Genomic DNA, 12,090 nt, shown 5'->3' with positions numbered 1-12,090 from the left:
CTAAAAGCTGAGGTGGACCTTCTTTCCTAATGGCCTCAATTTAATTCAGGAGCTGCTGGGTTAAGCTTGACTAGAGAGCCCACCAAGGAAGTACATGGCAATATGTGTCCCTGGCACTGTCCCAGTATTTGTTCCTTTGTATAGCCCCATATGGATATGTTATGTTACAACATATCATTTCCACTTATCAATGGAGCAATTAAACCATATTCAGGCTGTGCAAACTCTGCAGGCATTAAGTGCTTGCTTTTGGTTTTGTTTTGGCCAACAATAAATGCCAAAGCTACTTCCATTTCCTCCACAGTTTGCAATCAGCATCTCATAAAGAAGAGGCAAGTCCTTTACCTTGCCTAGCAGTGGTCTGTTACAACATAGTTTAGAAAAAGAGCTATAAGAATGCTCCAAGAAAGTCTTTAAGGAGAGGTAACTGGAAAATTCTGTATGTGGATTCTCGCAATTTGGGAAATAGATACATGAGAAGGGCACACAGATTAAAAGGACAGGTTACTTTTTGCTTTAATTCTTAATGACCTGCTGAAATCTAGGCTTAGGAGAGGAGAGGTTCCCAAATTCTGCTTACATAATTCAGATTCACTACCACAAGCAGCCTTACAGTGTAATTTTATACAAAAGTAACCTAGTCAGAGAGAAAGGGAACATCCATTATGTAGGATTCTACATACACTGAGAAGGATTATCAAGGGTTTGACGATCTGAATACAAAACTGAACATTCCTACTGAAGTTCTCTAGGGTAAGATTTGTGTTAAGAGGAAAGGTATCATGATTGTTTCAAACCTAGGTCAGTTGACAGAGCCAGTTTACAGCAGGGTACTTTACACTGACAAACACAGAGAGGTGTGATGGTCTTCAGCAAAGAAGTCCCCAGGGACACTGATGGAGTGTGGGAGGACAGGTGGAACTACTGAAAGCAACTTTGCCCCTAGAGAGCTTCATGAGAAAAGAGGAATATTCCTGCTCTGTTCTCCCTAAATGAAGGAGCTCAAAAGATGTTGCAGGAGCCCAATTGCCATACGTAAGCAGGTGCCTGGGTTAACTGTTCAGAGTTTAAATGCCCTGCACAGGATAATCTTGATATGTTCAGGTTAAAACAACCTTCTATTAAAACTAGATTCCAGTAATACTTCTTTTTGATTAAACAGACATAGAAGTACTTGAAGCATTTCATAAAGATGCATGAACCACCTGGAGATGTTGTCCATGAAGTTGTTCTTGTGATTGAAGCTACCAAACCAGAAAAGAAAAATAATCTCACTGAAGCTGTAGGCTAAATTCAAGTAAAACAAATCACCAACTAGAAGGGCTGAGTAAAAAAAAAGTAATGTAGTCTTCCTGGAGGTAAGCATGACTGTGTGGGTGAAAGAGAAACAATTGCCAAATAAAAAATTCTGTTATCAGTGATCACGAGATTGTGTAGTAGGGAGCACACAAAAAGAACTATTAACAACTGTTAGCTTTTGTAAAAGTGTTTCTGCTTCAGCACATAATGCTCATCTTCCATAATTTTGGAGGGATGTAGTCTCCTATCTAACAGATGTACCAATTCTATCTGTGTGAAAATAGAATAAAATTATAATTTGTCTTTCAGTAACTGTAAAGAGCAGTTGAAACTTCAATACTACACCTATTAATATTTTTGTTCTCAGTTCTGTAAGACTATTTAGGGCCTTTAATAATCCTAATACATCATATACCACAAATCACAATAAATGTATGCTTTGCTTCTTGTATAATATTAAAGTTGAAGGCTGCATTACATGAAAGCAAAGCTATTGGATTGGCTTGGATACCAAGCTGTAGGGGCCTGATCCAACCTCTGCCAGGATGACTGAGATGATTATCATGTAGCACAGCACAGCAGCAAGAGAGGAACCCCAGCTTCATTTTAGGAGCTCAAGGAGCCACACACTTATTTATCCATTGTGCTTGCATCACATTTCCCAGAAAGTATTCTGCTCCCAACAAAGCCATTGTCCAAATGGAAACCCTTCTCCAGTAAGTATTGTTTTGGTACAGTGAAGTTCACATGAATGTTAAGGGCTACTCCTCCCACAGATTTCCTGCAATGTGTGCCTCAGGGCACAGGCCACATGTCTATGTGGTACTCAGTATTTTATATATGCTCTGTGGCTTTTAGCTCTTGGCTGCAAGTTCCATCTTTAGAATTAAAATGCCTTGATGAAAATTACTGTTGGCTGGTCACAACTCTGGAGCTCAACACAAGGCCATAAATTCAGCAGCAGTATCCACTCATAGTCCAGTGATACAAATATGAAACCTACCTACATTTTGGCACGGGGAATTACCAAGCTAGAAGACAGAAATGGGTGAGCTCAGCTCCCTTAGCTGCAGGGCATCAAAGCCTGTCCCCATAGGATCATCTGATATTCCTTCTGCTGTGAGTCCATTTTGCAGGTCTTCATTTTGTCCTCCATTTTCCTAATATGAGAGAGATGAGGAATTTTCAGAGACGTTGCCCTTGGAGGTCCCACACTTCAGCCAGTCCATCCATAAGAAGCTGTCTGGAGAGCCAATCATTTTCCCTGTGTTACTGGGTAATGTTCTGAACACAAGAAAAACAGGACAGTGCAACCATTCAAATTCCTATAAATGAAGTATAACACTTTAGTTACAGTCATTGCCTGCAAATCCACTCTCTTTTGAGACCTTACACTCAGAATTCTTGTTCATCTGTATTATTTTTTAACATTTCCCAGTATAATAAAAAGTAAACTAAAATTACTTAGTGTTTACTAAAGGAAGTTATTCCATAGCTCTCTGAAAAAAAAGTATTTTTGTCTGTTTAGACTGCAGTTGGAAATATAATACTTGAATTGCCAGCAGCACTGAATTCTAGAAAGGTGTATTCTGATGAAAAATAAATTGTCCCTTTTATACTACAATTTATTGACAAATAAGGCAAATGGCAAAAAGTACTTTTCATTTGGTGTACCTTGTAGGAACTCAAAAAACCAAAACAATGTAACACATTGTTTCCCTCCTTATTCCTCTAAGGATTTGACAAGGAACACAGCTAAACTTCATTGGGCCCAATGACCATCAAGGCCTTTTCCAACCCTGGTAATTCAGATAAGATAAGGCAGCCCACAGAAGAGGACAGGCCCATGGATTATGCTGAGGCAGCACAGGGACTTTACAGTGATCCCAAGTGAAAACCTTGTGGACTGCAGACAAAAGGAAGGGAAACATTTGAGTCAAGGAAGTCACTCTGGTTACTGTAAATATAGGATTTGTTATTTTTATTTTCTTGGAATTGTTAATAAAGAAATAAGAAGAAAAAACCCAGAGGAATTGAAAGGAGAGAATGGAGAGAAGGGAGGTCACCTTGGGATCAATCACTGCAACACACTAAACACAGGCACACATCTCATCTTTGTAAGCGACTGAAGATTAAGATTTAACTCTGTATTACCAATCTACTGCTAATTTCTGAGCATTTTGAATTATTGACAGTATCCCTTAACTTTAGCATCTGCTCCCTTAAGGCTGATTGTTCTTCCTTGTATTTAAAGAAGGCAGAACAGAGGCTGCAGGCCAAAACAAATCTATCTGATTCCTGCCCTCACAGGTCCCACTGTACTAAAACTTGTCAATACCTGAGAATTTCAAATATGTTACATCTTAAATCAAAGCCTTTTATAAAGTTAGAACAGAAGCCTGGTGAAACATTTCCATGCTTTCACACAGTATCTTAAAGGTGATTTGGGCCTTCTGGGTGCTGTTCACTTATGTTCATACAAAGAAAAAAAAAAGGAAAATATCAGTACATTTAAATTTAAGGCCACTTAAAGCCACAGCTCTCGTCCTTCGCAAGTAGCAGGAACCACTAAGCCCTTGGAATTCATGCCAAACAAGCACATCTCACGCCTGGCTTGTAAAATGTTTAGGGCAAAAATGTTCATTGGTATTTTAGTATGTGGCATTTCTCCCATTCTGGTATTTATTCATATTCCTAGTTATGCTGAGACTGTCAATACATAAAATTAATTTTTTCCCCTTATTGATTTTTTTTAAATTTTAATTGCCTGACCATTTTTTCTTCTTACCATCATTAATTGTGAACACTGAAAAAACAATTTAAAATCAATTTTATGAGTCCAAGCTAACAGGCAAACAAATATTAACAGTCTGCAACTCAAATCATATGTCAGTGTTGGCTTGCTCAGGAAATGCAGATACACTTCTGCAATGAGAATGCCAGGATAGCAAATAGCATTAATTTTTGAATTTGCATCCAATTTTCCAGGAAATGTATGCCCTTATATAAGTAAGTTTAGCAGAAAGCTACACACATGGCCCATGTTTCAGATTCAGATTAACAAAATTCCCATAAAAGGTGACTTTTAGAGTGCCTCTTTGTGGATGAGGTTTTAGTCTGGACAAATCCAGGTAGATCACTCCTCTCCATGTAACAGAAAAGTGTTAATTGCATCACTGACCATTTTGGTATTTAGGTGAAGCTAGTTTTAAATTATTTAACAAGGGAATAAAACCAGCAGTCACAGTTAACTAAATTAAACAGTCATATAAAATGCAGGATGATTATATCTTTTAAACTCCTCTTCTGGAAAATAACTTAAAAAATAAGAATGAATACTAAAGGCAACTTTCAGAAGTCAAAGATGACATGAAACTTGTGGTTATGTCCCAAGATGAGCAATAATATCTGAAGAGCAGAGCACCGAAATGATGCATCAACAGGAATGAAAACTTCCACTTCAAAGGTCTGATATATATAAAAAAAATAAATACCATAATCTGTAAAATAAACCAGCACATTTTATAATTTTTAAAACTTCTTGTAAGGGGTTTACAAACTGGAGGATACACACAAAATAACTAGTCCAAAGAATTCCTTAAAAATTATAAATTATTTGCTACAGTTTCTTTAATGGAGATTGCAGGAGTAGGTCCCACATGAGTCCATATATAGCCCTTCTCTGGCCTTGTAGGAACAGTAGGGAAGGGAGATGATCGAGACTTGAAATACTCCGAAGGTGCATGACAAACAAATTCTAAATACTCCATTTTTCTTGGGAGATCTTCTTCTGGTCCTAGAAAAAAAATAAATTCAAAGATAAAACTTAAAGGCATAAAACTAAATATGTTGAATAAAAATATGCCACAACAGCCAACATTCCCTTACAGAATTTGCCTTTGCAATCCATGGCTTTCCTAGGAAGGCAGCCTCCTGTATTAGGCAAGAAATCTCTACCTTTAATTTTGCTGGGCTGATCTTCCCCTCCATCCCACTTGAAGCATTCTGGTATTTGAGTGAATACTGTAGTTAATATATTTAAAATACATTCTATTCTATTTTATTCACTACAGTCTATTCTATACTGTAGTTAATATATTTAAAATACATTCTATTTGTGTCCTGCCTGTTAGAAGGACTTTTCTGAATTACTAATTTTATCATCAGTAGCAGAACAGTCTCTGTGCCAGTGCTTGCATGCTATGTCAGGATAAAGATCAAGTAATTCAGGTCACTTTAAAAGAAACAACTTGGACTGGTATATCAGAATCAAAGTTACTATGGTTTAAACCTATCTATAGAGCAATAATTTAATCTTTAAAGCTGCACAACTGTAATTGTATCCACAAACACTCAGATAATCACAGTACAAGATAATCACACACTGCAATAGTGGTTATCATATTATATACACAAGATAAATAAAAAGTGTTATTACAGTAAATGAGATGTTTACAAGATTAGAGTCTAAAATGTGGAACGTGCATGAAATACCTTGAAAAGCTAAAATGTTCATTCAAAGAATACAACTCTGCATTAGCATAGGCACATCCAAGTAGCTGCACAAAGTGAAGGCTCAGAGATTACCTATGATATAGGATGCTGGGTCAAAACAGTCTTTGGGGCTGGCTTGCGTGGGAATGAGCCAGGTTAGTGCAGCACTCTTTTCACAGTATTGGTCCTGAATAAACCCACGGATCTGAGCGTAGTATGTTCTTCCATCCTGCTCATCAACCACCGAAACAACATCTCCAATTTGGTAGTACACACCCTAGAAGATGTACAAATGACACTGAAATCAAACAGCCTGATTTTTGTCAGCTTCACTTCACATCCTTATTCATATATTAAGTATCAGTACCCTAAATTCTCCTAATTTATGCCAGTCTTGAAAGGCAGCTTCAATTCAGCCACATGCAAAAGAATAGTGGCATAAGAAAGAAAGGTGTTTTTAAAACAGATAAAAAGAACACAAACAACCCCAAACAGGCCTATTCACAACAACACTGCAAAGTATCAAAGTAGCAACATTCTACATAAGGAGGACAGAAGCTTTGACATAGTTCTTAGGAATTTCTGATAAAAACAGAAGACAGTAATTCTTTTCTGAACCGGTCAACAGCAAACAAGAGATTCATGTGGAATGCCAGGCATGAAGCATCAGGTCGCTGGAGAGTATGGAATCTCAGGCCACCACTGGCTGTGCAGTCTCCCACTGCCAATCCTGACTTTTTTGGGGAGGGAAAAGGGGGAAAAAGCATTCTGTTTGCTTGTACTGCTGGGAAACAAAAGCAAATGTCAGAACTTTAGAACACCAACACCTTGGCATGCTGGTAAAGCCACTCTCAAGCATGAATGTGAGAAGGCTCCCTCTTGCTTCACTGCAAGTGCCAACAGATCTTGTTCCCAGGTGTTTGGGACTGCTTGCACCAGCTCTCAAATGGGAGCTAGCTGAGATGTTGGGACACTGCAACCCACCCCCTCTATGGGAAATATGTTCTGCACCTAAGGTAGGAAACATCACACAAATCTAAATAATCATCTCCAGTCACTTGACCTCTGCACAGTGCAAGTTAAGTTTAAAAATGCTGACAGCAATAATTAAAAAAAAAAAGGCACGTTTTCTTGGAAGAGAAAAACCTGGGACAATGGTAACTATTTAAACTACTTAGGTAAACTACCTTGCAAGATTTAATGGCAATAACTATGGCAAACCAAAATCCTACACCACTGTCACGCAAGAAAGAACAGTTTCTGTGATTATATCTCTAGTGCTTTCACTGTCCATGATAATTCTTGACACTGGAAACAGAATAATAATTTTTGCAAACAGATTTGCATAAACCATACCTTATAAAAAATTGATTCTGCTGTAATTATAGTGGATACAGACTCAGGAGCTTTGATGGGCTAAGAAAAGAATACAGAAATAGAAAATCAAGAGCATTAAAACAAATCAACCGTAAAGTTCCAGAAATTGTTTTTCTTTTCAGACAACATACAGATACATAATCTTCTAAGAAAACTATCAAACATTATTATATTAAAGCCCAAAGCAACAGAGCGAACGTTTTCATCTCCAAGATTTTATGTGGAGAAGTGAGTGCTGAACTCCCATGACCGCTTTCTCTTCCCACTCCTCCCGCGGGCTCCGTGTCCGCCCCAGCCCGGCACAGGCTCCCGACCCAGCCGCTCCGCCTTACGTTTTTCAGCTTGAAGATGTGCCTCCTGCCCTTGCCCTTGGTGGAAACCTTCTTCTCCGCGGCGGGCGCAGACTTGTACTTGGTGTTCCTGAGCCGCGCCGAGCGCCGGTGGATCTCCTGCTTGCTCTGCGGGGAACAGCACGATGAATACGAGGGGGACGGCCCGAACACCCCGGCCCCGGCCCCGCCCGGCCCCGGCGGCTGCATCGCCCTCGCCCTCGGCCCCCTCACCTGCTTCCCGCCACCGCCTCCGCCGCCACCGCCGCCGCCGCCGCCGCCGTTGCTGTGCTGGGCGGCGGCCGCCGAGGTGGTGGCGAAGGCGGCGGGGGCGGCGGCGCCGAGCGGGCCGTGCAGTTGTTGCACAGGATCTCGCCCTGCCCGCCCTTCTTCCACATGGAGGAGGACGTGCTGCGGCATACGCTGCAGGTGGGCTTCAGCCCCAGCGGCATCCTGAGGCCGGCGCGGGGCCCGCGGGCCCGACAGCGAGCGGCGGGAGCGCGGCGCCCACAGCGGCCCCGGCGCCGGCCCCTTCCCGGCGGCGGCGGATGTGGCTGCGGCGGGGCCGGGAGCGGCGGGGCCGGGCCTGCCCTCTGCTGGCGGCGGCCGGGCCCCGGCCCCGGGACAAACGGAGCGCGGCCCGCTCAGGGGCTGCTCTCGCCTCGGCCCGAGCCGTGGCACAGAGAGCGGTGTCCCGTCGGTCCCGGTGAGGGACGGAGGCCCGATGGTGCCCTTGGGGCTGGTCAGCCCGGAGAAGGGCGTCTGGAGACCTCGCAGCCCCTTCCAGTATCTGAAGGAGACCTACAGGGAAGCCATAGAGGGACTCTGTCAGGAACAGCAGTGACGGAACAGGACAGAGGAGAATGGGTACAAACTGAAAGATGGAGCTTTTATATTAGATTTAGGAAGAAATTCTCTACTGTGAATGTGGTGAGATACTGAAACTGGTTGCCCAGGCAGGCTGTGGATGCCTCAAACCTAGCAGTGTTCAAAACTGTGCTGGATAAGGACTGTGCTGGATGAGACCTGGTCTAGTGGGAGGTGTCTCTGCTCATGGCAGGGGGGCTGGGACTGGATGACCTTTAAGGCAGCTTCCAACCCATAACATTCTGATTCTATGCAGCAGGTTGTCACAGACATATTTTATGAAAAATCCTTTAGTTAGGATTTTTTCTCCTGAGACACTGAGAGGCCTCAGAGGAAAAGAAAAACAATAATTTGCTGCTGTGGAATGCAACAGGTGCATCTTTGATTGGTCTCATGTGTTGTTTTTAATTAATGGCGAATCACAGTCCAGCTGTCTCAGACTCTCTGGTCAATCACAAGATTTTATTATCATTCTATTCCTTTCTATTGCTTGCTAGCCTTCTGATGAAATCCTTTCTTCTGTTCTTTTAGTATAGTTTTAATATATCATTTTCTTTTAATATAATATATATAATAATAAATCAGCCTTCTGAAACATGGAGTCAAGATTCTCATCTCTTCTCTCGTCCTGGGACCCCTGTGAACACCACCACACCAGGTGCTGTCATTCAAGGATTTGTAGCTGTCACTCTTCTGGCTCAACAGAAAATCAGGAGACAGGAGATGGATTGCAATGATTGTCCTGATTCAGGAGAAAGTGTTGGTGGGTATTGCCATCAACATATGCCAGTTTGGCCTTCATTTATATTAAATATTTGGAAGATATCCTCTACTTTGAAGGTGGTCAGGCACTGGAACAGGCTGCCCAGAGAAGTTACGGATGCCCCATCCCTGGAAGTGTTCAAGGTCAGGTTGGTGGGGCCCTGAACCTGGTCTAATGGAAGGTGACCCTGCCCATGGCATGGGTGGTAAGAACTAGATGGTCTTAAAGGTCCCCTTCATATACGAGCCACTCTATGATTCTCTGCCCCTTTTGCATGAAGCCTCAGCCATGTATCAAGTAATTTAAAAGGCCGGGGAATGAACATGTGCCTTTGTGAAGCTTTGAGAGCCAAATGTAAGAGCCATGGATCTAACAGTGCTTCCTCACCTACTGACACTCACATGGCCCGGGGCCATCCCATGGAGATGTTTTTCTAGTTGGATGTTAGGAAAGAAATGCCCAGTCACACATGAGGATTTGCAGTCTCTTAGTTCCCATATTCAGTTTCTGTCCTTAAGGTTTATTTAAAGCTTCTTTGGTGCAAATGAAATTGATTTTTGTCTTGTCCTCGGTGGACACAAATATGCAGGAATCTATTAATAGATGCTCCCCTCATGCAGTGTGCTGTGGATGCAGGGTGTGCCTGGGTTGCTACTGACAGCTATGTTTCACCTCTTGCAGGCCTCTTTCACACCAAATTTGACTTTCATGTCTCAGATGCCAAATTTATTCCTCAATTTTGATTTAAATACTAATTTACCCTCATCTCTTTTCAAGCTGTTTATACTTATCAGGTGCATTTTTTTTTGTTTACTCTTTCTTTAATGCATCTCTCTGTAGTTGTATTTTGCAGATAAGTGATCTCTCAAAGCCCTTAAGCTCTTCCCACCACTTTTTTTTGCAGCTTCTGCCTGCTTTTGTTCCCAAGCACCCACCTCAGCTGTCCTCCAGTGCTGGGCCCCTCTCACTGCCATCACATTGGCATAGCTTCACTAGTCTGCGTAGAAAGGGGCTAGAAGTGAGTGACAATGTCCATTTCTGTCCAGATAAGTATCTAATACTTTGTGAAGGTTTTTATTTTGTGATTTTTTATAAGATTTATTGTTAATGGGTAGCAAATAAAAATTGCAATAGTTGTTTTTTTCAACACCAGTTCTACCATCTTCCTGGTTTCTAACCCTTTGGTCTTTCTGCAACCATGTGCAGGGTCTTTTCTGTCACAAATATAGAATGTGTGTGGCTCACATATATGTGTATACTCTTAATTAAATATGCTGTTGTATATTGTTGATGACTTACCCACTGTGATTATTCTTTCTTTTAAATTATAACTTGAATAAAAAAAACCCCAAATGAATAAAGCTTTAACTTTAAGAAACCTAATCTGAGGTGGTAGTTTAAGATAATCAAAAATGGTTTAGACAACCATTTTTATGTTGTCAAAAAGTTTTAGTTTAGTATTTCTTGACAAGTGTGGTTCTGTCATTTCAATGGAACCATAGTAAAACAACACCTCGAGATTACAGTGTTCTTGGTATGATTATTCTGTTGGCCTTGTGTAAGACCAGAGAGAGGCAGGGATTGCTGTCAGTGCAGTTTGATCATCCCTGCCTCACCTGGAAGGTGACACAAAGAACAGTGGTTATGATGTTTTGTCAGAAATTACACCCAGCATGTCTTTTATCTTGGCAACAGCTGAAATGTTCTATGAGTTGCTGCATACCTGGGAGTTATGGGTAGAAGGAGAGGTGGGGCTCAGGAGTTTAAGTAAAGTACCTTCTCTCCAGAGGATCTCAAGCTTTAAAATGTCAATCCCAAATTTTGAGCAGCCTCTTCAGTTTCCTGATTCTCCTTAACAGAACTAGCCTCTCCTTGGAGCTGGAGTGGGTTGACTCAGTCTGAGGCCTGACTGGATGTGCCTGATGCAGCTGAGGCATTTTGTGCTGTGTAAGCTCAGCTAAAGTTGCAGAGTAAATGTTTTCTTCCAATTAATGTGTATTTCCAGTTTATTTTATTTTTACCCCAATAAGAGAAAGGGCTGCCCTTTGGAGTTACCAGAGCCCACCCCTGCTCTGTGAAACTTCCAATGTAGACTCCACAAAGAAGTGGAGGAAATAAAATGTTGGCTCCACCTGTGGAGGGGAACTGTGTTAGACACACTGGCTGTCAGTGCAGAACTGTTTCTCCTCAGGAGCTCTCAGTGAGAGTGGTTTTTATTGGAAGTGATGCAAATCTGCACACACTGCTCATTTCAGGCTTCAGCAGTTGAATTATTCTGCACTGGATTTAATTGCATTTCTTCCTCCTAGCTTCTTACTGCTAGCCTGCAGTCAGCTGGCTCACAGCTGAAGAATCCTTTATTCTTACTATGTGCGTGTCACTGTTCCACAGTCAGCTGCAGAGGATGCACATGGGCTGCTTCTCCAGAAATATTTGTGTTGTAAATGCATGAAATTGGGTATAAATCTGATGGACTGGTGCATGCTGCATTTCCACATGGTTCTGTTCTTAACAGCTGTCTTGTGAGAAAAGCAGCTTGTACTCCCTTAATTCCCAGAGCCACAAGTGATGCTGTTCTTGAGATGTATTGCACAGTTATTACTTGCATAAGTAACATGCATCTATCTTTGCAGCTTTTGGGTCTTAATTACTCATTAGAGCTTGTAGTAGAGCCAGGAATTCACCCTGGATTTTGTGAGGTCTTTGGTTTTTGGGCCTCATGAGGGACATGGGTAGGTAAAGCAATGGCAGAGATAACATAAAATGACCATGAGTACTTGGTTCTTTCAAGGCATGTTAAAGCTGTCTCTTGAGCCAGACAAGCTGTCTCTAGAGCTTGTAAACAAACTGGCTATCTTTGTGTCCATGTTTTGGCTTCCACTGTCACCACCCTTCCTGAGTATTACAGTGGGATGCCTTCTGTGAGGGTGCTGAGGCACTGGAACAGGTTGCCCAGAGAAG

General features: G+C 41.8%; 1 protein-coding gene across 1 annotated transcript; it reads right to left on the bottom strand.

Annotated features, from left to right (window-relative positions):
• Positions 1 to 3,265: 3,265 nt before the first annotated feature.
• Positions 3,266 to 8,022, bottom strand: GATAD1 (GATA zinc finger domain containing 1). The gene is given in 6 exon segments (XM_030944079.1): positions 3,266 to 5,095; positions 5,887 to 6,070; positions 7,150 to 7,209; positions 7,503 to 7,628; positions 7,734 to 7,825; positions 7,828 to 8,022. Coding segments are annotated over 6 exon segments (777 nt in total). The 5' UTR covers positions 7,952 to 8,022; the 3' UTR covers positions 3,266 to 4,904.
• Positions 8,023 to 12,090: the final 4,068 nt, after the last annotated feature.

The sequence above is a fragment of the Camarhynchus parvulus genome, chromosome 2 (assembly GCF_901933205.1).
Source record: "Camarhynchus parvulus chromosome 2, STF_HiC, whole genome shotgun sequence".
NCBI lineage: Eukaryota > Metazoa > Chordata > Aves > Passeriformes > Thraupidae > Camarhynchus > Camarhynchus parvulus.
Note: the sequence above shows the minus strand (reverse complement) of the source record. Positions and strands in the feature narration are given on the sequence as shown.